This window comes from Girardinichthys multiradiatus, chromosome 18 (assembly GCF_021462225.1).
Source record: "Girardinichthys multiradiatus isolate DD_20200921_A chromosome 18, DD_fGirMul_XY1, whole genome shotgun sequence".
Lineage (NCBI taxonomy): Eukaryota > Metazoa > Chordata > Actinopteri > Cyprinodontiformes > Goodeidae > Girardinichthys > Girardinichthys multiradiatus.
Genome location: NC_061810.1, coordinates 30,698,374 through 30,724,223, shown reverse-complemented (window position 1 = coordinate 30,724,223; position 25,850 = coordinate 30,698,374). Strand labels below are relative to the sequence as shown.

At 39.0% G+C, this 25,850-nt stretch overlaps 1 protein-coding gene across 3 annotated transcripts; it reads left to right on the top strand.

Moving 5' to 3' along the window:
- Positions 1–5,044: 5,044 nt before the first annotated feature.
- On the top strand, positions 5,045–24,480 carry LOC124883672 (high affinity cationic amino acid transporter 1-like). 3 transcript variants are annotated; one of them, XM_047390879.1, is made up of 12 exons: positions 5,045–5,340; positions 13,963–14,363; positions 14,449–14,607; positions 15,519–15,690; positions 15,781–15,914; positions 15,997–16,219; positions 17,058–17,197; positions 17,802–17,904; positions 18,410–18,615; positions 18,714–18,865; positions 21,868–21,976; positions 22,065–24,480. In XM_047390879.1, the coding sequence occupies exons 2-12, from the start codon at positions 13,994–13,996 to the stop codon at positions 22,229–22,231; spliced, it is 1,935 nt and encodes a 644-aa protein (XP_047246835.1). In that variant the 5' UTR covers positions 5,045–5,340; positions 13,963–13,993; the 3' UTR covers positions 22,232–24,480. The 3 variants fall into 3 exon arrangements, with proteins under 3 accessions (XP_047246835.1, XP_047246834.1, XP_047246836.1); XM_047390878.1 differs by lacking the exon at positions 5,045–5,340 and adding an exon at positions 11,527–11,805; XM_047390880.1 differs by lacking the exon at positions 5,045–5,340 and adding an exon at positions 11,922–12,186.
- The last annotated feature ends 1,370 nt before the right edge of the window (positions 24,481–25,850 follow it).

The window sequence follows — 25,850 nt, the reverse complement described above, 5'->3', positions numbered from 1 at the left end:
TAATCAATCATCTTATTTGCATTTTAATTTTCTTCTTCAAGACTGCTCATTCTTTCACTTAATTAAAATGAAAAAGACATTTGAGATTTATTTTTCAAAATGTACCCCAGCAAATAGATACCACAATTCAATTTGAAATGTAAAATTTGAAAATGAAAAAGCATTTCCAGAAATGCTTTTTCATTTTAAGAATGTGGCTGCGTTATTTGACCCATAAATAAAATTAGTAATCAATCATCCTATTTGAATTTGCATTTTCTTCTTCACGACTGCACATTTTATGCCATAATCAAAAAGAAAACAAAGCAGACATTGCTTTTTCGTTTTCGTGGTCTGCCCGCAAAGTACTGCCCAGAACTCGAAAACGAAAAAGCATTCAGAGCGGCGGGCGCAGCAGAGTGACGTCAGCAGCCGCTCTTCCTCAGCTCCCTGCTGACCGAGCTACCCATCTTGTTCGGTAGGGGGCGCTGTGCACGTCTGCATTGCATTACATTGCAAACGTGCCGAGAAATTGATTGAATTGCAGCAGGACCGAGCTCAATTTGTGGCAGTGACAGGCAGAACCGGTAGTTCTGGTGGCATCCTTATCGCCTGGGACATCCAGCGTGTTTTTAAGCATTTAATTATAATTTTCTGTGAGTGACAATTCAGAATAGCTGCTCGTGCTCTATAATAAACCGGCTGTTTGTGCAATAAATCTTCGTCATCCTTTCAACACGTCACACATACACATAGTGCTATTTATTTTCCATGTCAAGTAAATACAATCACCTTATGTTATGGGTCTAAAGCTGTTTATTAAATAATAATCAATAATGAAATCATTATGTAAAGGTAACAGGCTATAACAACAATGATATCCCGTTTGCCTATAATCAGCATTGACATCACTTCCGGTGGCAGCTCCACAGACACTATTAACAATAATGACAACCAACTTGCCGATAATCAGCATCAGATTCCACAAAAACAGCGGCAACTGCATTGGCAAGCTTTTACGGCCAGTCCGGCTCCTTCTGGCATCCTCGCGGAATCCCGTGCCACCCACCGGAACTACCGGTTCTGCCTGTCACTGCCACAAATTGAGCTCGGCCCTGCTGCAATTCAATCAATTTCTCAGCACGTTTGCAACGTAATGCAATGCAGACGTGCACAGCGCCCCCTACCGAACAAGATGGGTAGCTCGGTCAGCAGGGAGCTGAGGAAGAGCGGCTGCTGACGTCACTCTTGTGCGCCCGCAGCTCGGAATGCTTTTTCTTTTTCGAGTTCTGGGCAGTACTTTGCGGGCAGACCACGAAAACGAAAAAGCAATGTCTGCTTTGTTTTCTTTTTGATTATGGCATAAAATGTGCAGTCGTGAAGAAGAAAATGCAAATAGGATGATTGATTACTAATTTAATTTATGAGTCAAACAATGCAGCCACATTCTTAAAATGAAAAACCATTTCTGGAAATGCTTTTTCATTTGAAATATGGTAACGATTTGCTTCCATACACATTTACTTATAATGTAGGTATGTTCATTTTACAACATGTGCCTCTTTGCACCTTTCTCTGCAGATATGAGAAACATTCAGTTTTGCTTTTAAAAGAACAGTACATGTTTTTCAGGAACAATAGGCTCATGCAGATTTAAACACTTGTTACACACAGTATGTAGTCTGATTCCATTTAAACTAACAACTTTAGGGTTTTTTTAATAGTAAGAGAGCTCCCTCCAAATTTGTTGCCACTAACATTTCTTCTTATGATTTGTAGAACATTTAGCAATACTAAGTCAATGCATTTTCTGAAAATTTCAAGCTATGATTACACAGGATTGGAACAAATAAGCCAAAACAAAATGCAGTAAATACAGGTAGGCATCAGTAAATTAAAAAGTTAATTTTTGGTGATCATGTATTGCAGTGGTTCAATTGAAAACATGAAATTTATATTTTATGCAGTCATTACAAAGTGATGATTACATATTTTCATAGAGACTGAGGTATTTTTGACCACAGCTCATAAACAGATTGAACCTTTTCATAGAGAAGCCATACAGAGACAGATACTAAAACTGGAGCATTTCAGCCAAAGGTAAACCAGATGTACTGCATCATTGTAATTAGCCATTTTAAAGTTTCTTTAAAGCCTGTAAATGTTTTGAGCACAGCCCTCAAGGTAAATTATGAACCTACAAATTGAAAAAACTTGTATAAATTTAAGAACGCTTTTCATCTTTTAGCAAGCTTTGACAGTTTTTTTTTTGTCCCTAATTTGCTTTATGATGTGCAAACTGGGTACATGCATTATTAATGTCTGATTTCAGTTTGTTTTGATTAGGAAGCTGAATTGTAACTTGGGATGTTGTTCTTTTTTGTGCAAACCCTTTTTTTCTGTTCTTTTTTCCAGAACTTTAGAAGATTATCTGAGCATCTGAAAATATCAATAGATGTGTTTTTTTAAAGCATGCTCAGCTCTGTGACTTTCATGTAATTGGTGTACACAACAGGCATAAACTGAAGCTATTGAAGTGTTTGTTGCATGCTTCTGTTTTTACAGATGCTTGCAGTTTTTTTTTTTTTTTTGCTGTAAAAGCAAGGCTAAGAAAGTCAGAAACTATAAAGATATGATCAATATCAGTCTCCTCCACCTTAGCTTGGTTAATAAAACATTTTTCCAAAAATGAAGAATATCCTCCAAATATTATGGTGATACTGATTTAAATATTGTTTTTTTTATTTATTTAATTCATGTTGTGGTGAATGAACAAAAAACTGTGTATGGTAGAAATGTTATCCACAGTGCCTTGTGAAAGTATTCAAACCCTTCAACTTTTAACATTTCAACCACAGACCTCAATGTATTTTATTGGGATTGTATGTGATAGATTAAGTTGCACATAGTGGTAAGGTTGAAGGCAAATGATACATGGAATCACAGTCCTCACCACCCCACAAATACAAAATATATAAAATAGTGTTGCCTGCATTTGCATTCAGCCCTTTCCTTCAGATACCCCTAAATCAATTTTGGTGCAACCAAATGTGTTCAGTAGCAACATCATAAGTGAAGCTTATGTGTAGAATGCACATCTTGAAAACCCCACACCATTTATTTTTGTATTTTTAAGATCATTTTATAAAGAGGGAACAGCCCTCCATAGATTTTTCTTTCCTGTGAGCCAGAAATATGTAGAAATCTGATTTAATATTTATTTTGAACTACTTCCTTCTCTGAGAATTGTGCAGTTTCAAAATCCCCTAAGAGCATCTACTTTCATTCATCAAGGCAACCCACAATTGGCCCAAAGGGTGAGTAGCAGTTAGTTATAAATCTAAAAATGTCAGATGCAGCAATCTGAAGTGCTTCTCCTATAACAATTATGTTTGGATACATGTTAGTATTTGTAGTCAAAGTGAAAGAGGGAGTTATTTGGGTAATCAAAGAATTCAATTGATATCAACGACCTCTCAGACAAAATTAGTGCTAAGACATGCACTATATGGCCAAACACTGTATGACCTTCCTTTCACGTCCTTAAGAAGCAGTCTGCTCTGTCCCTTCTTGTACAACGCCTCACAGCTACATCTCAATCTGTTGTCCACCAGCTTTTTTACTCATTGTACACTCACCGTCCACTTTATCAGGTACACCTGATTAATTGCTAGTTAACAAACAGCAAATCAGCCTATCTCACGGCATCTTAGTGCATTTAGGCATCTTGATGTGGTGAAAACAGTTTGCTGAAGTCAAAACCAACCATTGCATGAGGTTAGTAAAATATTTAAGACAGCTTGGTTTTTAGTGCCAGATGGGCTAGTCTTAAGTATTTCAGAAACTACTGAGCTACTGGGATTTTTATGCACAACTATCTTTCGGATTTGCAGAGGATGGTACGAAAAAAAGGAAATATCCAGTGAGCACTTGTGTGGACAAAAATGCCTTGTTGATGTCAGAGATCAGTCAGATTTGACATGATTTGACATGATAGGAATGTGTAAATAGCCCAAATAACCCTTCCATTCAACCACAGTATTAGGAATACCATCTCTAAACACAACACATCACAGCAGATGGTCTACCACAGAAGACACCAGTTTGCCAGTCCTGTCAGGGAAGACCAGAGAGCTGAGCCGACAATTTACAGACTCACCAAACTGGACGGTCACCAAATGGCAAAATGTTGCCTGGTCTGATAAGTCTTGATTTTCCCTGCAACATTCAGATGGTAGGGTCTGAATTTGATGTAAATAACATGAGAACATGGATCCATCCTGTTTTGTATCAACAGTTCAGGCTGGTGTTGGTCGTATAATCATGTGGAGGATTATTTTTTTGGCGTACTTTAGACTCATTAGTGCCAACTAAGCATTTAGACAACACAGCCTATCTGAGCATTTTTGCTCATCATGCCCATTGCTTTATTACAGCAGCATCCCCATCTTCTGATGGCAGTTCCCAGCAAGAAAATGCAGCATGTCACAAAAATAAAATCATCGTTAGACTGGTTTCTTGGGCATGACAGTGAGTTCACTGTTCCTTAATAACTTGCACAGTCACTATAGTGAACCTTTGGGATGTTGTGGAACAGATCCACATCATGCATCTCCAGACAAATCTGCAGTAACTGTGTGATGATTACATGTCAATATGGACCAGAATCTCTGAGAAAGGCTTCCTGCATCTTGTTAAATCTATTCCATAAAGAGCTCTGAAGCCAAAACAGTGTCCAACCTGGTATAAGCAAGGTGTACCTAATAAAGTGGCATTTGAGTGTAAGTGTGACTTTTGAATTGAATGCTGTAAAAGCTGTGTTGATAAACTCAAATCCTGATGTAGATTTGTGTTATCTATGAAGATCCAGACTGGGACAAGGAGATCACCACCACTCACCCACAGCAGGACTCTGGGAGAATGGGGCGTAACAGCTTTGTTTCTTTCCCCCCACAGAGTCTTTTACAACTTCACAAGAAATTCATAATCATCCGACGTTGAAAAGAACAGCAGGGACAGATGTGTAGGCATGCATACTGATGGGCTGTGGGGTAATTTGAAAAGTGAGACATGGCCGGAGGGCACGCTGCTCTCTGATCTCCATCCAAGATGCCTCAGAGACATCCTTGGGACGACCTGGAAGATCATTAACTTGTTAAGCGCGACATCTAGCGGTTCGTGAGACACTCCTGAACACTACCGGGTGGAGCCAAAGACGCCACATGCAGCTGGGCGGGTGGACTCTTTTTGTTTGGGAGTAGGCCTACTGCACACCTCCATGCGTGTGTCCTTTCAGCGGGATCATTTGTCAGTTTCATGAAGGGAAAAACAAAACTAAAGCTGTTTGTGGCTGACTTAAAAGTAAGTAAATGTTCATAATTCTGTTGTTTTTGAATGAAAGTGGAGAAAGAAAAAAAAAAAAAAACCTCAGCAGTAGCGCGGTTTCATCTCAGCCACGCTCAAGCTGCAGTTAATGAGGAAGCAGCGCACATGGACTCGGAGAGGACGGAAGGATCATCCGGCTGATGCAATAAAACTTCAGGGCATCTCAGAGAAACTCCACTCTCCATCTTAGCAGACTTTGAAGTTGCGAAGGGTGGTGTAAATAATCAGGAAACCTAAGCATCGAGGCCAATTTGCTGTAGTTTTGTTGATGTTTACACTTCTGAAAAGTGTGAGCATTGCAGGCGGGGGAACATTTCCTTTTATAGCAGTGCGGTTCACAGCTGTAGTGGTGGTGGGTGAACTCACATGAACCCAAGTCCTGTGTGAATGAAACTTCCGGTTCGATGCAACCGGTTTAGGTGCTGCTATAACCTATTTACAATTTATGTCAGAAAATAAGCTTTTGTTTCGCTTTATAAATCACATTCTAAATGAAATTTATAACATTGGGAAACTAAATGCTTTTCACTGACGGCCCGAGGTTATTTGAGATCATAAGCAGAATTTATTTAGGGGCCCCTTTCATTCGGCCCATGCTTTATCCCCTTTGTGTTCTGCACTTTAGTTGTAACTAGTGACCAATGACTTTAAAGCACACAAACATTTTCTTTATTTTTCTTGTTTTTAGCTGGAATTTAGGCTTGTTGCTCATGAAAGTTATTTTTCTGTCAGTGATAATTCAAGAAATATCTAAAAAAACAAAAATTGAGCCCAATCCAGCCAGAGGTGGTCACTAAGTGATTATATTTAGTTTGTAACAAAGAACTCAGATGTCTTTGCACAGCACAATGTCCCCCCATGGAAAATGTGGTATAGAAAAATTAGAGAAGGGCAGTATGGGCTTAAAATTTGATCATTTTTATTTGTGATTTTTGTTGCCGTAGTGATAAAGGGATGATACAAAGTATTTCTAAATCAGTTTCTATCATCATCACATTTTTGGCAAAACCCATATGGCTCTAAAAGTACAACTTAGCCCTTATTTAATAGGCTAGTTTAGTGCACATTTACAATTATCATTAATGAGTTCACGATTAATCAAAATTCTTATCACTAACTTTTTTCACAGTAACAATTAAAAATGACAATAATTGATTTCTTTGTTTCAAGCTTGAATTTGAATGCACCCAGTGGCCATTTTCATGCTGGTTTAACCAGTTAGGAGCAGGAATTTAGGACACATTGTGAGTGCAATGTTCTGTGACGAGCCCTTTTCCTCCCAACAGTAGTGCACTTTACATTGATGACACATGCAGTATTTGTACAAGTCACTTTTCTCCACTTAATTCAATAATCTTAACCAAGTGTGTTAATAATTACAGCTGCATAATATATTGAATCACCATAGACATCGGAATATTGCATCTCAAAGGACAAGGTGAATGTAAAAATTGGCAAGACATTATATTTTAACTGTTATGCATTCATGCTCTGCATATAGTTTGTATCTTTTGTCATTCAGATGAACTTTAACATCCCTTAATGCCCACACTGATGTATATTTTTAGTGACGGAGATACCACTGTTCAGGGAGCCTGGTGCAAACAAGGTGTAATGTTACAGAAAAGCGTAAATGTTGGTTAACTGTAGTTGATATCATTAAATTCACCCCACCTTTATTGCAGTTAAATTCTTTTTCCTGATATTGTGCAGCTGGTAGAGACCTGTCAGACATGATAAGATATGGGGAATATGACCTAAAAAAACAGTAGCTATTCAGAATCAAAGACAATTATGGTTACAATCAAATATATAATTAGGGCTTTAATAAGGACTATGTTGAATGAGGGTAAGTTCTATTGTAGATACAGCACAGAGGCTCATTTTTGATGACCTGAGGGACAAAGGGAGCAAATCATAAACCAGTTCTTTAAGGTAACAAAAAGCAATACTGTAACCCTTTTGTAGGGTGTCAATGCCTGTCTTGAAAGCTGTCAAGTCAGCAGTCTTCCTCATTGTGTAGCCTCCTGACTCAGTCTGAGAGGTCATTTAGAGGCTCAGAAAATCTTTTGCAGGTGCTTTGAGATAATTAGCTGATTAGCGGGTGGCACCATAAGTTTCCAATATTTAACTTTTTCACAATGTTTACATTTTCTGAAATACTGAATTTTTGGTTTTCGTTATTTGTGTGCCATAATCTTAAAAATTACTAGGCACTCTATGTTTAATGAATATATAATGTATAATGTATGAGTTTAATTTTCTGAAATATGTGACAAAAACTACTGAACTTTTTCAGGATATTTTAATTTTTTTAGATATGCTTGTATATTATCTGCAGACCTGAACTAGAAGAAAAAGTTTTTTGTTATTGATGTATATTAATGTTGTCCTTGGGAAAAATGTACTGAAGTCACCCAAGTTAAGAGAAAAACTTAAGTTAAGGAAAAGCTTGTAGTCCAATTTTACAGCAAACCAAGCAGCTCTCCAAACCTTAGTTAAAGGAAAACATTAACATCAACTTATCAACCTAAAGGATAACATTTTAAAATTCAGTATCCCCATCAACCCCGTTCTTGCTGTAATATTTCGCTGGAAATCTTTAAATATACTTTCTCTCAGAGGGGAAGAAATGACATATTATTGGTATATACAGGGGTTGGACAATGAAACTGAAACACCTGGTTTTAGACCACAATAATTTATTAGTATGGTGTAGGGCCTCCTTTTGCAGCCAATACAGCATCAATTTGTCTTGGGAATGACATATACAAGTCCTGCACAGTGGTCAGAGAGATTTTAAGCCATTCTTCTTGCAGGATAGTGGCCAGGTCACTACGTGATACTGGTGGAGGAAAACGTTTCCTGACTCGCTCCTCCAAAACACCCCAAAGTGGCTCAATAATATTTAGATCTGGTGACTGTGCAGGCCATGGGAGATGTTCAACTTCACTTTCATGTTCATCTAACCAATCTTTCACCAGTCTTGCTGTGTGTATTGGTGCATTGTCATCCTGATACACAGCACCACCTTCAGGATACAATGTTTGAACCATTGGATGCACATGGTCCTCAAGAATGGTTCGGTAGTCCTTTGCAGTGATGCGCCCATCTAGCACAAGTATTGGGCCAAGGGAATGCCATGATATGGCAGCCCAAACCATCACTGATCCACCCCCATGCTTCACTCTGGGCATGCAACAGTCTAGGTGGTACGCTTCTTTGGGGCTTCTCCACACCGTGACTCTCCCGGATGTGGGGAAAACAGTAAAGGTGGACTCATCAGAGAACAATACATGTTTCACATTGTCCACAGCCCAAGATTTGCGCTCCTTGCACCATTGAAACCAACGTTTGGCGTTGGCATGAGTGACCAAAGGTTTGGCTATTGCAGCCCGGCCATGTATATTGACCCTGAACCCGAACATCCCTTTCAGACAGCTTCCTCTTGCGTCCACAGTTAATCCTGTTGGATGTGGTTGGTCCTTCTTGGTGGTATGCTGACATTACCCTGGATACCGTGGTTCTTGATACATCACAAAGACTTGCTGTCTTGGTCACAGATGCGCCAGCAAGACGTGCACCAACAATTTGTCCTCTTTTGAACTCTGGTATGTCACCCATAATGTTGTGTGCATTTCAATATTTTGAGCAAAACTGTGCTCTTACCCTGGTAATTGAACCTTCACACTCCGCTCTTACCGGTGCAATGTGCAATCAATGAAGACTGGCTACCAGGCTGGTCCAATTTAGCCATGAAACCTCCCACACTGAAATGACAAGTGTTTCAGTTTCATTGTCCAACCCCTGTATATTGGTATACAAATATATTTTGTGTATTGTTCTGTGTCTACCAGTGACACCTTTCTGAAAAGGGGAATCGTCCGAGCTTCTGCTGGCAACAACTTAATGCACACCTTCTACAGATGATCCACATGGCCCTGTCTTTTAGTGTTTAACCCTTTCTCTCTCCTAGACATGGCGATTAACTGAGCTTTTACTGTGACTAACTCTATGTGCTCTCTTTTAGACTCTAACCTTGAAAACTGGATCAGAGTTTATCTATTCTTTCTTTCTAGATGAAACGACTAAAGGAGCTACATCTATTAACATTTACTTTTCCTTCCCATAGAAAGGATTCCTGGATCAATGCTTCTTTGTTCTCTTTGTGTCTCTGCTCTGTTCTCTCTAACCCCCAGTCGGTTGTGGCATTTGGCCGCTCACACTGAGCCTGATTCTGCTGGAGGTTTCTTCCTATTAAAAGGGAGTTTTTCCTCTCCACTGTCGCTACATGCATGCTCAGTATGAGGGATTGCTGCAAAGTCAACGCCAGTGACTGTCCACTGTCTCTACATGCTCATCCGGGAGGAGGGAATGCTGCAAGTCACTGACTGGATGCAATCTGCTGGGTTTCCTCAGATAGAAAAACTTTTTATCCAATTTGAATAAATAACTGAATCTGACTGCACTGTTCAATGATTAGGATTAATTGGAAGGTATGTACCTGACTTTTGTGAAGTGACTTGAGACAACATGTGTTGTGAATTGGCGCTATAAAAATAAAACTGAATTGAATTGAATTAAATTAAATTGTATTTATTTGGCTTCTGGATGGTAATTTCTTTCATTTCAGGTGTTGAAGTGAATAGTTAAAACCATTGCTGTGATCAGTTTGTATTTGCTTCTGCAAGTTAACTTTAGAAATGAACACCAATTACTACAAAGAAAAAGTTGAGAAAGAACCTAAAGTTCATGTTTTTGCATAACAGTTAATTAGGCTTGGCAAGGTTCATAAAATAAATGCAAATACATTCAAGATAATAATTAACCCTCCTAATAAGCAGTGTGGCCACCTGCCAAGGCGCCATAAAATTAATTGTTCTGTTTTAACATATTTGTCGAGCAATGCTACAGGCAGGGTTGTTACCATGAGGTCAGGCACTTATTAAGGATACACAAGGAGATATGTGATAAACTTTCTGTGTGTTATTTTGTGGCCTTGCAGAAATATGTGTGCCCCTTTTAACTTTTTTACAGTACAATCACAAACTTCAATGTATTTTAAAGGGACATTTTGCTAAATCAACACAGTGTCTGGAGTGCATTTGTATTCAGCCCCCTTGAGTCAATACCTTGTGGATCCACCTTTAAGTGCAGCTACATCTGCAAGTCTTTCTGGAGTCTCCACATGTTTGTGCATCTAAAGGCCAAAATGTCCGTCCGTTCATCTTTAGCTCCAGCTCAGTCACTTTGGATAGAAAGCATGAACAAAGATCTTTGAGTCTTGTCATAGGTTCTCAGTTCTTTTCAAGTCTGGACGTCTAGGAGGGGATTCTAACTCATGAATATGCTTTTGATTTAACATTTAGGGTTGTTGACCTGGAGTGAGGTGAAACTCCACCTCAATCTCATGTCTTTTGCAGCCTCTTGCATATTTTCTTCCAGAATTGCCCTGTACTGTATTTAGCTTCTTCCATTTTCCCATAAAGTCTGATCAGCATTCATATCCCCTCAGGATAATGCTGCCACCACTATCTATCTTTCACCATGGGGATGGCCTCTTGAGCATTCTGTGCAGCGTAGTTTTCTGTTATCCATAATGCATGAGAAATATTGGTTCTGTCAATACATTCTCACATTAGAGCTTGGGATCTCTGCAGCTCCTCCAGTTATCACAGGCCTCTTGGCCTGCTTCTCTGATTAATGCATTGTTTTCCCCGAGCCTGTCGGTTTTGGTGTCTTGTCTTAGTAGGTTTACAGTTCTGCTATACTATTTCCATTTACAGATGAATGGTTGAACTGTGTTCTGTGAGATGTTTGAACCTTGTGATATTGTTTTATAACCTATCCCTGATTGAATTTTTTTTATTTATTTATGCGTTACTTATCTGATCTGCTACTAGAAGTTGTGTTTGGGGTCTAACTGTGACCGTTAGAATAAAAGTCATTTCAAGGAGCATATATACTGTGCCTGCAGGCAAACATTAAAGACCACGGGACCAACTGCTTCTCCAAATTCATGAACATGCCTTCATGAGTCATCAGCACAGTGATTGGTTGAGACGAGGGCTGTGGCCCTCTCTTTCCACCAGCCTTTTTTAGCTCAGCTAAGGCACCCCACATCGTGCTTATTCTGCGCTGTGTTACTGTTGATAATTTGGAGCCATTGACTCATCTTACTTTCTTTTTTCCCTGGATACGGATGACCCCTTTCACCAGCAGCATATGAGGACACATTCTTGCACGTCATAGGCTGGTTCCAAGTTTAGATCAATGAGAAAGAAAATGCTGGTGGTTTTAAGATTTTCCATTCTTTTTCGGGTGTCTATATTTGACTTTTTTTTTTATATTTGCTGCTTGTTTTGGCAACCACATGTGGGTCAGAATAACGGTTCACTATGACCTGGGTACACAGCTGAAAATTGTTGGGCTTCATCTGAGGTTTGTTCACTGCTTGAATTAGGTAATAGGGAAACTATATGACATAAGATTTTTTTTAAATATCAAGATTGCAGTTTCATCATATAAAAGATGAGTAAATGGCATAGTATTTGAGTGAAAATACTGTGAATATCACAGTATCATATTGGCGTAATCACAGCTGCCCTTGAAGCCATGTGATGTATCACTGTTCTATTTGTAAACCAAATACCTGAATGGTTTGTACACAAAGAGGCATCTGTGTCACATGTCAGACCACTGCTTGTAAATGTTTCTAAAACTGATGTTGAGGTGATGCACAGTCTGGAGTATTAAGTGTGGGATGACTGTAAGAAAATAGGCACCAGTGAAGGCTCTGGATCGTTCGGTTGTGAAAGTGAAGTGAGTACTTTTCTGTGTTATTTCTGTTGCCGTATTGTTTTAGCAGTAGCTTGGAGCTAAAACAGCAATGTCACAATTATTTAGTAGTTACTGTTGATCTGACATTACATCCTGCCTGTTTATGCTAACTGTAAAATTAATAATAAACCTTCATTTTAACTCTTTTTCCATAGCAGAAAAATTAAGATGTTTATTTCCTTAATTTATATTTTGGTCTAAAAATCCATTAATAGTTAAGTAGGCTGAACCATATTGGAAAGAAGCTAATTCAGCTTGTTGGAGGAACAGAACGAAGAATAGATGTATCTGGAACCAAATAAAAAAACATCATCTGAAAACATATTTTACCATAAGTGGTATTCAAATAGTTTGACTGGCCATAATTTAAGTGTAAAAACTACATGTTTTTTAAAATTTTTATTATAGCTCTTTGTATATGATGTGTTCAATACCTAAAAAGCTGCCCTAGATCTCCAGATTACATGCTGATGCAGTGACATTAAGCGTATTTGCATGCTGTATGACATGCATATGCATTTAGCTACTCATTATCTGCTCTAGTCACAGCTGCAAGTCTTTACTAGCTTTGCACATGTAGAGACTTACATTTTTTTCCCCATTCTTCTTTGTGAAGTAACGAAAGCTCAGTCAGATTGGCTGGATAGCATCTTCACACATCAGTATTGTTAAAATAGTCATAGTTATAAATATATTTTGTGGCAATAGTGGCCTTTATGTTTGTTTGTTTTTTGTTTTTTTTTTTCAAAGTAGGCAGACAGGAAGTGGGATGGAGAGAGGGGGAATACATGCAGCATAGGTCTCCGGGATTGGGACTTGTACCCGGGACAGCTGCATCGAGGACTGAGGCTCACGCGCTCTACCCCTTACGCTATGCGTCGTGCCGGGCGCTTGTCAACATAATCTTGCTTTAGTTTTGCAATTCAGTTTAAGTCTAGTCTTGGACTGGACCATTCAAAGGCATGAAAATGTTTTGACCAAAATCATCTAAAGCATCCTATTGTATATTTAAGTCTTTGTCCTGATGGAAAGGGAACCTCAGCTTTTTTTTTTTTTAACTGGCCTGTAATCATCCATAGATCTTCCAGTTAACTCCGATCAGCTTTCCTTGTTACTGCTCAGAAGAACTATCCCCAGAGCATGATGCTACCACCACCAGGCTTCAGAGTGGAAATTTAGTGTTTAGGCTACAAATTGTAGACTGTGCATAACGTTTTGTATGTACATTTAATTTTGCTATCATCAGATCAGAACATCTTCATCCACATCTTTACTGTATCCTCTACATGACTTGTGGCAAACTGGGAGTTCATATTGTTTTCTGTCAACAGCGGTTTTCTTCTTACCACTCTTCTATAATGGTCAGATATGTGTTGTGCATGACTAATAGTTGTCCTGTCAGCTGTTTCTTCCACCTGAGCTGTGGATCTTTGCAACTCCCCCAGGATTACCATGGGCCTGTTGGCTGTTTCTCTTACTAATGCTCTCCTTGCAACATACAAATGCAGGCTACACTTTCCAAACTTCATTTTTGTCAAAACTTTGGAAAACCATGTATTACTTACCTTTCACTTGCACAACTTTATGTTGGTCTGTCACAACAAAATCCCAATAAAATACTTAGTAGTTGTGACAAAATGTGGAAATGTTGTGAATACTTTTTGTAAGGCTCAAAACAATAATTCATAAGCATTGAATAGTTTGTATTTACAGATGTATCATACTGTCATTACCATTCCTATCTTGTTCTTTCCACAGGTATTTTTTTAACCCTTTGGTGCTAACAAAGATGATTCTGGCCATATTAAAAGACATTGGGAAGCAGCTCCTTCGGGTGAAGGTCGTAGACTGCAGCACAGACGAGTCCCGGCTGTTCCGATGCCTCAACACATTTGACCTGGTGGCCCTTGGTGTCGGGAGCACACTGGGCGCCGGTGTCTACGTGCTCGCTGGTAGTGTGGCTCGTGACAGCTCTGGACCTGCCATCGTCCTCTCATTTCTCATCGCTGCCCTGGCATCTGTCTTAGCCGGTCTGTGCTACGCCGAGTTTGGAGCTCGTGTCCCTAGAACCGGATCAGCTTACCTCTACAGCTATGTGACAGTGGGAGAAGTGTTGGCTTTTATTACTGGCTGGAACCTCATTCTCTCCTATGTCATTGGTGAGGTCATTTTAAAACAGGAAGGGGAATGACTTTGCTGCTAATCTCAGTGTTTTTTTAATTACCTGAAGATTTCTCTTTGCAGGAACTTCAAGTGTGGCGAGGGCATGGAGCGCAACCTTCAATGAGCTGACTGGAAAGCACATTGAGAGTTTTTGCAAACAACACTTCAATATGAATGCACCAGGAGTCCTGGCAGAGTATCCAGACATCTTTGCTGTCTTCATCATACTCCTTCTGACAGGTTAGAAACTAAGCACATCTTTCCAGGATTCCTACACTGTGACAATGAGTTGAAAAATAGGTAATTTGATTTTTTCAGGCCTGGATTAGAATAATGAAGTCTTGTTAAATGTAAAATATTTTGTCTTTCCAGACTTAATTTTTATATTTTATTGTCAGTCCGTCCATCCATCCATCCCTTACTGCTTCAGATTAATTGCTGATGAGATTAAGCCTAATTGCATATTGTAAATTAATACCATAAACCGAGGAGCCTCTTTTGTGGAATCTCCATCGATGGTTAAAAACATGTGATCTTAAGGTCATGTTTTTCTCCAGTGTGAACAGACACAGGACCTTGTGAATTCTTTGAACTCTCACATTTTGTCATGTCATAACCACAAACGTCAATGTAATTCATCAGGATTTTATATAATAGACCAACACTAAGTAGTGCTTAATTGCAAAGTGAAAGAAAAATAATAAAGGCTTTTCAGTTTCTGTTTCACAAATAAGATTTTGAAAAATGTGACACATCTTTTCAGACATGTCTCAACTAGCTTTGCTCATGTAAAGAATGGCATTTTTCCCATTCTTCTTTGTGAAGTAACTGAAGCTCAGTCAGACTGGCTGGATGGCATCTCCACACATCAATATTGTGAACATAGTCTTGCCTTAGATTTCCAATTGGATTTAAGTCTAGACTTTAACTAGGCCATTCTAAGACATAAATAGGCTGTGATCCAAATCATCTACCATTCCATCCATCTGTCCCTTTGTCCATTGTCCATCCTTTTTTTTATGTTTTTTGTACGTAAACAATAGGTTTGAAATGAAAGACAACAAAAAACGTGTAGGAACCCTGTGTTTCTTTTGTCCCCTTGTTTCAATCATATATCCCATCATAATTGTTTTCTTTTCAACTTTTCACAGGACAGCTTGCTTTTGGAGTGAAAGAATCAGCCATGGTCTCTAAAATATTCACTTGCATCAATGGGCTTGTCCTGGTGTTTGTGATCATTTCTGGATTGGTCAAAGGAAGCCTAAAAAACTGGAGCCTGGACCCTCAAGAGATCCTTAACATTACAGAAAACACCAGCCATAAGTAGGTTAAATGAAGATCAGTCTATCCGTATGTTTATTATCTCTGCCTAAGATTTTTTCTTAAATACGTGTTTTCTTTTGTCACTTTTAGTATCTCATTTCCCTTCCCTAAAAAGGAAACTATTGGTAATGGTGGCTTCATACCTTTCGGGTGGAAAGGAGTCCTTTCCGGTGCCGCCACCTGTTTTTATGCCTTTGTGGGGTTTGATTGCATTGCTACTACAGGTGAGAGCAAATGCATTATAACTGGTTCTGCACACATGAGCTCTGTTGCCTGACATATGCTTTTTTGTTTGTTTCCCTTCAGGAGAGGAGGTGAAGAATCCCCAGAGGGCTATTCCCATCGGGATCGTGGCCTCTCTTCTCATCTGTTTTGTGGCTTACTTCGGTGTTTCAGCGGCTCTCACTGTTATGATGCCATACTACATGCTGGACAAGAACAGCCCTCTTCCAGTGGCCTTTAAGTATGTAGGCTGGGAGGGAGCCACTTATGCAGTAGCCATTGGCTCTTTATGTGCTCTGTCGACCAGGTAAGTGGGTGTCCTACTGCCTCTCAGCATGAGAAGCCACAGAGGGCGCGTAATTGTTCAGCATGAATCTTTAGAAATGAATAATTCATTTCAGCTCCACTGAGTAGTCAAGTCTTTTACATACCGTTTTACTTACTGTTAGCCGGTGAGCTGCAGTTAAAAAAACAGTAGGTCGGAAAGACTGGGATTTATAAGGCAGGTGACAGATTGCAAGGGTTAATTTAGAATTGCTTTATATCTGTTTTTAAATAAACATGCGTATGAAAACAGTATATGAATCAGCTTAAGAAAGAGGTATCTATGCGGTTCTGAGTTTGATTTTACCTCTAAAATCTTCAAATTGATTTTTATGAATGGCTTTAACTGTTTGTAGGAAACAATTGGTTCCCACATTTATTCCAGAATAACTGTTCTCCATTTAGAGATGCAGAAAGCCATGTTGAATGTGAAATACTTTAGGAACAACTGAAGAACTATTGCTAAAGGTCACTTAAAAAATTAATACGAGAAGGTTTGCTCTTATGGAAAATAATGCGTAGATATCATGGCCCAAGACTTACACCACGCTCTAGAATTATGTAAAGGTAACAGGGTTGCATATTTTATGTTTACATGATGTACTAGCAGAAAAAAGAAAAACAGTTGTCAATAATATAGATTCACCAATCAATTTGTGATTGCTCTTTAATGCACAAGTATAAATAGAATACATTTTTAACAGAAGGGTTCTCCAGTGACATAAAATTAACATTTCTAATTAACATTTTTACACTACTGACCTCTGAGCGTTGTGTGTTTTCATTTATATTGCATGCTCTTTTCTCCCTCCCTGTGCTAGTTTGCTGGGCTCCATGTTCCCAATGCCAAGAGTGATCTGGGCCATGGCAGAAGATGGCCTGCTCTTCAAATGTTTGGCTAAAATCAGCACGCGAACCAAAACCCCTCTAACAGCTACAGTAACATCAGGCATAGTGGCAGGTGAGCTCACAACTTAAACTCACTAACTGGCTGAAAGCTGCAGGATTTGAGGCAGACCAGATCCTCAGCATCTAACTTGCATACACAGCACACAGGCAGCAAACTTCAGCTGACACAGCAGCTGTTCAGTTGAGCTGAGAATGTCTGAGGGCTCCTGTGGAACCAGAGCTAAGTTCTAAATCTCCTCCTCCTTCCTTCATCTTTGGCTTAGCCTCCTTGGCTCCATGTTTCCCCTCCCACGCATTATCTTTGCTATGGCTCGTGACGGTGTGATATTCTCGTTTCTGGCTCGTGTCAGCGAGAGGAAGACGCCCATCGTCTCCACCTTGGTGGCAGGGCTGATGTCTGGTAGGTAGCTGAAATAAAGCCAAAGACAACAGTGCCCCCATGTGGAAGGAGGAGGGTGGGGAATAAAATCACACAAAGTTGTTAATATTATGATTATTACAGTAATAATGTGGCAGTCGTGCTTTTATTTAGACTTTATTTAGCATAAAATAAAATGTGGGCAATATTTTTTATACTTCTGTATGCATTGCTGAACCTCTGGGTTTGTTAAATTCATTCTGCTGATGTCTGGTTTTGTCTCCTCTGCACCCTGCAGCTTTGATGGCTTTACTGTTTGACTTGAAGGACCTGGTTGACCTCATGTCTATTGGCACTTTGCTAGCCTATACCCTGGTTGCAGCCTGTGTGTTGGTGCTCAGGTAATTGTACTTTCCACCATGTTGTTTCAGTAGTTTAGTAACCTAAACCAAACACCAGGAATTGGACCATATACAGTTAGAGTATGGAATTTAGACAAAATCAGTATGGGCGTGGAAGAGATTAATCAAAGTTAATTCATTTCTTTAAGGTCATTTTTCCTCAGGGGGGAATTATACATTTAAAGGACAACTTCTGAATTCTACATCAGCACAAATTAAAAGCGAGAAGGTTGGAACTAGGCTACATGATAGAACAGTCGGTGGCACTGTTTTCACCCAGTTCTTATTTTTAAAAGGCTCAACTGTAGTTTATTGTATACTGATTCCACCCTGAGAAAGAAATACATCAAATGAATCAGAAGACGCATAAATAAATGTGATATTGCTGCCTTTGTTCAGTGTTGATGAATTTCTCAACACAACGGTAAATGTCATCCACATCGTGACATCCCCCCCCCTCCTCTCCCTCCATAGTAACTGTTTTCTGCTGGCTTGTCATGTGAAGGTACCAGCCTGAGCAACTGAATGTGGCCTATGAAATGGCCAACACCCAGGACGATGCGGACGTTTCCGGGTCTTACAGCGAAGGGAACTCTGACATCTCACCTCAATCAGAGGATACGGCCAGCATCAAGAGTCTCCTGTTTCCCTCCAACCCTGAGCCATCTCCTATGTCTGGTCGTATCGTCAACATCTGCACCAGCATCTTTGGTGAGCCTCACACAAGGATGAAAGAGAATAACAGTGTCTGAATGATTCCTAATGAACCGGCGCTGAGCATGACAAGGTTTCCTTATTTTTCTCCCCAGGTGTTTTGGTGTGTGTTTTCAGTGTTATTGCTGTTCATGGAGGAATGGCTCCCTGGTCTTTGTCTCTGCTGAGCATTATCATGGTGGTTTGTTTACTTCTCACCGTTGTTATATTTAGGCAGCCTCAGAGCAAAGCCAAGCTGGCCTTTAAGGTGAGATTGACCTTTCACTATGCTTGCACTATTTTGTCTGAAAGTATTCATACCCTTTTAACCTTTTCACGTTTTGGGACTTTACACCTGGGTTTCAAACTTTGAAGCTCTGAAGTGTGACGTAAATTTGTATTCAGCAACATTTTAAATCAGATACCTCTAAATAAAGTCCAGTGCTGCCAGCTGTCTTCAGATCTCACCCAATTGGTAAATAGTCCCCTGTGTGTAAAATAATATCAGAGGTTGTTAGAAAACATGAGTGAACAAACTGCAACAAACCAAGAAACAGAGCAGACAGCTCAGAGATAAAGTTATGGAGAGGTTTAAGGTTCGGTTATAAAACAGTATGCCAACATTGTAGATCGCTGTTAAATCTATCATCTGAAAATGGAACGAGTCCACCTAAACTGACAGTCCAGGCTAGAAATCAGAGAAGTAGGCAAGAGGTCTATGGCCTAGGTGAGAAAAGCTGTCGAGAGAACAACTATTAGTCTCACGTTACACAGATATGGGTTTAATATAAGAGTGACTAGAAAAACGTTTTTAAAATAAGTCCATATGAAGTCTCATTTATTTTCTACAAGTCATGTACATGACTGCAAATGTGGAATACGGGGCTTAGCCTAAAATGTAACTTTCTGGCCTAAGTGCATGAGGCTGAGCACACCATCTCGACATTGAAGCATGGTAGTGGTAGCATCATTCTGTGGGGATTCTTTTCTCTAGCAAGGACAAGGGAAGTTTGTTTGAGCTGATGGGGATAATTACAGGCGGCATCCTGGAGGAAACCTGACCATCAATCCTTTGTCCCCTTATCCAAGATCGGGTCCGGGGGGCAACAGGTCCAGGAGGGAACCCCAAACATCCCTCTCGTTAGCGACATCCTCCAGCTCATTCTGGGGGATCCCAAGGCGTGATAAATTGTCCTGATAAATATCCAACACGGGATAAATTGTCCTTCCAGCGAGTTCTGGATCTTTGCTGGGGGATGTGCCCTGAAAGCCTCCAAAGGGAGTCACCCAGGGGGGCATCCTAATCAGATGGCCAAACCACCATCTCATTCTTTCGGTCATGATCCATATCTCATTACCATAGGTGAGGGTCGAAACGTAGACGGACCAGTGAATCGAGAGCTTTGCTTTTTGGCTCAGCTCACACCAAACCAGACAGGAGCATCGCCCACATTACTGCAGGCGAAGCACCAATCCATCATCTCCCATTCTATCCTACCATCACTTATGAACAAGACACCAAGTTACACAAACTCCGCTTGAGGCTAAGACTGAACCCCAACCCAGAGGGGGCTGTCCCCCTTTTTTCTGGTCGAGAAACATATCCTCAGACGTCACTTTCTAGCAGGACGGAACCCTAAACATTTAGCAAGAGCTGCAAGGGAATGGTTTAGATCAAAGCATATTCATATGTTACAATAACCCAGAGCTAAATCCAACAGAATATCTGGCAAGACTTTTAAACTTGCTGTTTTCAGACGTTCTCTTTCACATCTGACTGACTTTGAGCTATTTCAAAATAGACAAGCAAACGTTTCACTCCATGTATTTACAATATTGATACAAACAAAGCATTCCCTCAGGAAGGCGGGGGGGGGGGGGGAATACAAATATTCACCACATATTTTAGGGGGTACAAACATTTTTCCTAACCACAATGTGATTTTTTTTTTTTTTTTGGAAGAAGCAAGGTTTCAAATTTTATTACCACCCCATAATTTTAAGGATTTCCTACAAAGCATTTTAGAACCAAACTGTTTCTATGAACTCACTCAAGATCCAAAACATCTGAACTTCTCAGGTGGTAAAATTCTCTCCAACCTACAGAGTAACAAAACAGTTCTGCTTTTTAGCCACAAATTACGTCTTCATAAAAGCCAGAAGTTCTGCTAATTTGAATGCATTTAAGCCATTTGTAAAATCGATTAGCCCTGAATTTCAGTTTTGATTGCATGTTAATGTAATTAGAAACCTTGAAAGGCTATAAATCTATTTTATAATTATTATTGGAAACAAACCCTGAAACTTGAGGCAGATTTATGACAAGGACTCAACTAACACATGACATTGTTTCTTTTTGTCTGTTTGTTACTCACACAACATTTTTTTAAATCGTTGCCTTTGGGTCACCAGGAGTTTGCTAGCTTGGTTAAACCTATGGTTAAACTCGTGCCTCCTGAGTTTATCCTTTTTTGGTTATGTATTATTAGTGTTGTAAACCCATCCTTTTTTCATGTTTTTTTTTATCTATGCTTTGATCATCTAAGTTTTTTCCTGCCTCTGGCTGTCTCCCTTCTCTGGATTTGTTTTTTCAGTGCTTAACTTAGACAACTGGATTTTTAAAGGCTTGTTAGGATGTTGATTTGTGAACTTATTCACGTTGAATTTTGTTGCAGAGATTAGAGCACATGATTACATTTTTCTTGTGCTTGCCTCTTTATTAAAGTTAATGTGTATGCAGGCATGGTTGCTTCTTTTACATATTCTTTTGATCCCTCCTCATGGTCTTCTGTGATCAGATGCGGTTTTTGATTTGCCTTGCTTCAGGCAGTTCACTTGGTCTATCGAACTTCAACTCGACTGTCAACATAAATTACGTGATATCAACAGAGGAAACGGCTCTCTGAAAGTACTGATATTTTCGTTGTGGTGGGTAGCTGCACCGAATGGCTGCTTGTTATCAAATACATAAAATTCGCACGAACTGTAATACCCACTAGGGCCGATAGAGGGGGACATTTGCATGCAATATGTGAATAACTCCCTTTCAGTTTGAACCCAAATAGATGGCAAATGATGTGCAGTTTTAGACCTGGGTATCAGACTAGAGTTTGGTCCAACTTTTTTTTAATGAGTTATTTAGCTTACTTTTGTCACTGATTTCCCTTCTACATACATTGATTCATCCATTGCAGTTAAGAAATTGTGGAACTATATTTTTGGGAACATGTTTTTAAAGTTGACCTTTTGAAATGGACACTCTTTCCACAGGTTCCCTTGTTGCCCTTCATTCCCCTCATCAGCATTTTTGTCAATGTCTACCTGATGATGCAGCTCGATAAGAGAACCTGGATGCGCTTTACCATTTGGATGATCATAGGTACTTATCCTCAGTGTTGAAACATCTTCTGTTAGCTTTAATAATATGAAGCTGACCTCTCTGAATCATATTCCTCCACAAACTGCAGGTTTCTTTATCTACTTCGGTTATGGGATTCGGAACAGTGCAGAAGCAGCTTCGACCAGGTCTGATGCCTTCACGCCTGCCTGCTCAATAAAAGGAGAGCCAATGACCACAGAGAAGGAGTCCTTCCCGCACAACACACAGAGCTGCACGCCAGACGGTGACGACTGATGAGGAAATGGGAGGGTTTTACTACTTTCTGAAATAGCTGCAAAAATCCATGCCGCCATCCTTTTATGTCTGTTTTTAAACTTTGCAATTTCACAATTGACAGTATACTAAAATGACAAACACTTTTGGTGAAATATTTTACGTGCTGAGTTAGTTATGGCTCACAGACATGGAGTTGAATGTTTCAATGTTTTTGTTTACTGTGAATTATAGAAATTATAGACAGAGCTGTCATTCATCCACTCAGTTCTCTGTTAGAAAACCTAACACACGTTAGGTGTTGTGCCATGCAGCTTTTTGCGTTTTTAAAAAGTATTTTGTTATTGAAGAACATCACTACTTTGTGCATTAATTTTACGTCTCAGATATGCATTATTCTGCTTTGGATGGTCTGGTCTATTCAAAGCAGTTAACACATTAATGAATTTGTCTTTCAGCTGATCTATGACACAGGTTTGTTGGATATAAAGAACACGTGTTGTTTTCATAAGGGGAAATTGCACATTTTCCCCGAAACTAGCAAAGCTGCTAGTATGGAGTTTTTAACAAATACTTGAGAGGATTTATTTTAAGTGCCTATTTCCCAAAAGAATGTTACACCCTTAAAGATAAGATTCTCCAGAACTTTGATATTTTTAATCTGGTAAAAATGTGGTTTATTGTCTCCATGTAAAGTACGTTTTAAATTATAAAGGTCTGCTTTTATGGAATATGGGGAATTTCACATTTGTGGACCATTTTCACGTTTTTTGTGCACATGTGTTTAGACATGAAGAGCAGTTTGAATATTGTACGATTGTGGTGAAAACTAGCTTGGTTTGTTTTCTCAAATGCATTGTACCAACTAACAGTTACAGATGTCCCTACAAAGACTCTTCATCCCCGATACAGGCCCGAGTCGAGTATTGCCATCAGACCAGTCCGATACTTCATTAAAATCGATGCCATGTATATGCTTGCAAATTTAACATCTTTACATTGCAGCAAAACATCAGTAATACATTGTTTACATTAGAACAGTGAATGTGTACATTTAACTCACCCACCAATGATGTCCAGGACATTGTATTATATCTGTTATGTTTGAGAGCAACCAATATTATGACCCTACAGGAATGTTTTCAGGTCAGTCTTACATTTCTAAAGGAATATATGGCTCGACACAGACAGCCACAAACTTTTGTAAACTTACACCTTTCTCCTGCTGACTGTTTTCATGCTGAACAGTTTGCTAAAATGCTAAGCTAATATTAGCATTGCAAAATTGAATGACTGTTTCAGCTGTTTTCTTCTCTCTCGCACCACCAGCTGTCTGTGTACAGCACAGAGAACAGGTTATCGGATAAGAACAGGCTGAAAAGCTACACGGCCCAGTACTGTCTCTACTCTCTTTCAAGCTTAATTGCATTGCAAAGGATGATAAACGCTTCAATTGTAAGGGAAGAACATAGTTTTGCAGGCTGTGCATAAAAATCTGCTGTGCTTTTTAACAACTGGCTGTGGAAGTATTGGCTGCATTTCAACTAACATAAACTCAACGACTGTAAACCCATAACAGGTATCAGGAGTTTAATTTAGTTAGGGAGTGTGTGAGTGTGTAAAGATCCACCAGGCAGCTCAAACTTAAATGTTAAATGTCAAAATGTGTATTTGAAATATGTCCTTTTGAAAATTTTTGTTTGAAATTCCTACCATGGATTCACCCGTAAACATGGGTTACAATTTTAGGTTCTTATGTTCCGTTAAGTTGTCTCTCTGACTTGAGCTAAGTTCTAGTAAAATTAAATGGTTCCATGTCAGACATTGCTCTATTTATTGACATAGTGTGTTGATTCTGTACTGGCTTTCATGTAAGATAATAAACTTTGTAAATCAAATGTGTTGTAAATACCAATAACAATTTACAGACATGTGCCAAAATTCCAGAAGTTAGGTTGGCTTGCGAATAGTTTTCTTTTCTCTATAAATGCAGCTTTGACCATGCAGACAGTGTCAAATATGTGACAAATTGACAGTAAGCAGGGTGCCTTTTAGCATGGATCTATTGATATGTGTCAAATTATGAAGCCAGACTTCATGCCTAGCAAGTAAAAGTGCATTAATCTACATTTCTTTATGGGATTGTCTTTTTCATTGAAGCATTATGATAAATATCCAAACGTCTAGTTTTTTTTATTTGAGCTGCTGTTTTATCTGTTGTTTGTTTGGTTGGTTCTGTAAATAAATACTGGTGAATGTTAAAACCTAAACTTTGCCTGTGTTTTTTACACATTTATCCATACATATATTCATTTTTGATACATAGGTTAAAAATAAACAGCTAAACATTGGGTTTAAGTTTCATGATCCTGATGGAATATTTAAATCTGTAGTGAAATTTGTCTTATTTGTGCTGCGCTTTGTCATTTCTCTTTAGACTTAAGGAGTCTGACATTTTTCTAATCTTTTGAAAGGGTCTTAAGGTTGACTCTTTAAAGCATTGAGATAGAAGTAGGTTTTATTTATTTAGCTATTTGCATAAATATATAAGTATTTATTTATATATGTATTTATTTACATATTTTTCATTTTGTCATTTTTGGTCCTCAAAATGAAAAATAAATATGTAAATAAATAAATACACATATAAATAAATACACATATAAATGCATACATGAATAAAAATAAATAAATACACAAATGTATTTCTCTATTTATTCATTTATTTTCTCCGTTTTGTGCATTTATACATTTATGTATTTATTCATTTATACTTTTATTTATTTATTCCTACATTTATTTCTGTATTTGTACATTTCCACATTTATTTATTTCTACTTTTCTGTCTCCGTATGTTAATGAGGTGGGTGGTTCTAACATTTGTCTTCAGCACCATTGGTTAGAATTGTGTGTATGATCCCGATACTGCTGCTACTGCCTAGACTACGGTACCCAGTGTTGCCAGGTGTACGATAATTATCGTATTTGTACGATAATTTTGCTCTCTGTACGATGTACGATCAATATTCCTAAAAAAGCCAAATGTACGATACTTTGACCATTCCGTGAATGTGTGGTTGTAATCAGTCGTCATCAGCCTATCGCCAAAGTCTGTCGGAGTTTGTTTTGTGAACCTTGAAGGCATCTGTGTCCGGATTCGGAAACAGATGCTTTAAATTCCAGCCAATCGTGCTTTTCCAAATGTGACCTACGTGTGACGTGATGCGTTGGCCTCAGAACAACGGCCACGATTGGCTGAATAGTCCACTGCGCCCGCCCATGATTGAGGAAAATAAATAAATAAATAAAAAGAAGAAGAAGAAGAAGCAGAGCCCGGCACTGTGGGGCTGCAGCTGTTGATACATCCATTCCATACTGACGCCACAAAGCTGCTAGTGTCTGTTAAACGCTATTCAACACATCAACAGACTTGTTATTTTGGTTATGACGAGCGTACGATAATTTCCCTCAAAATACGATAATTTTATGTCTCTAGTACAATAATCCTACATTTCTCACCTGGTAACACTGCCGGTACCGAAGTTCTTTTGGTAGGCACGATGGAGGGTTCTCTTACAGCCATTGCCAATGATTTAAGGTCATTGGCAAATGTTATTGACCAAAATGACTACCTCCATTT

What these genes read in the sequence shown, in the direction of transcription:
- LOC124883672 (XM_047390878.1), top strand. Translation starts at nt 11,738, where the DNA reads ATGTGGGTCAGAATAACGGTTCACTATGACCTGGGTACACAGCTGAAA. An exon ending in ATTGTTGGGCTTCATCTGAG is followed by an intron (nt 11,806 to 13,962) that starts GTTTGTTCACTG and finishes TTCTTTCCACAG; the next exon opens with GTATTTTTTTAACCCTTTGG. An exon ending in AAGCCAAGCTGGCCTTTAAG is followed by an intron (nt 18,866 to 21,867) that starts GTGAGATTGACC and finishes CTCTTTCCACAG; the next exon opens with GTTCCCTTGTTGCCCTTCAT.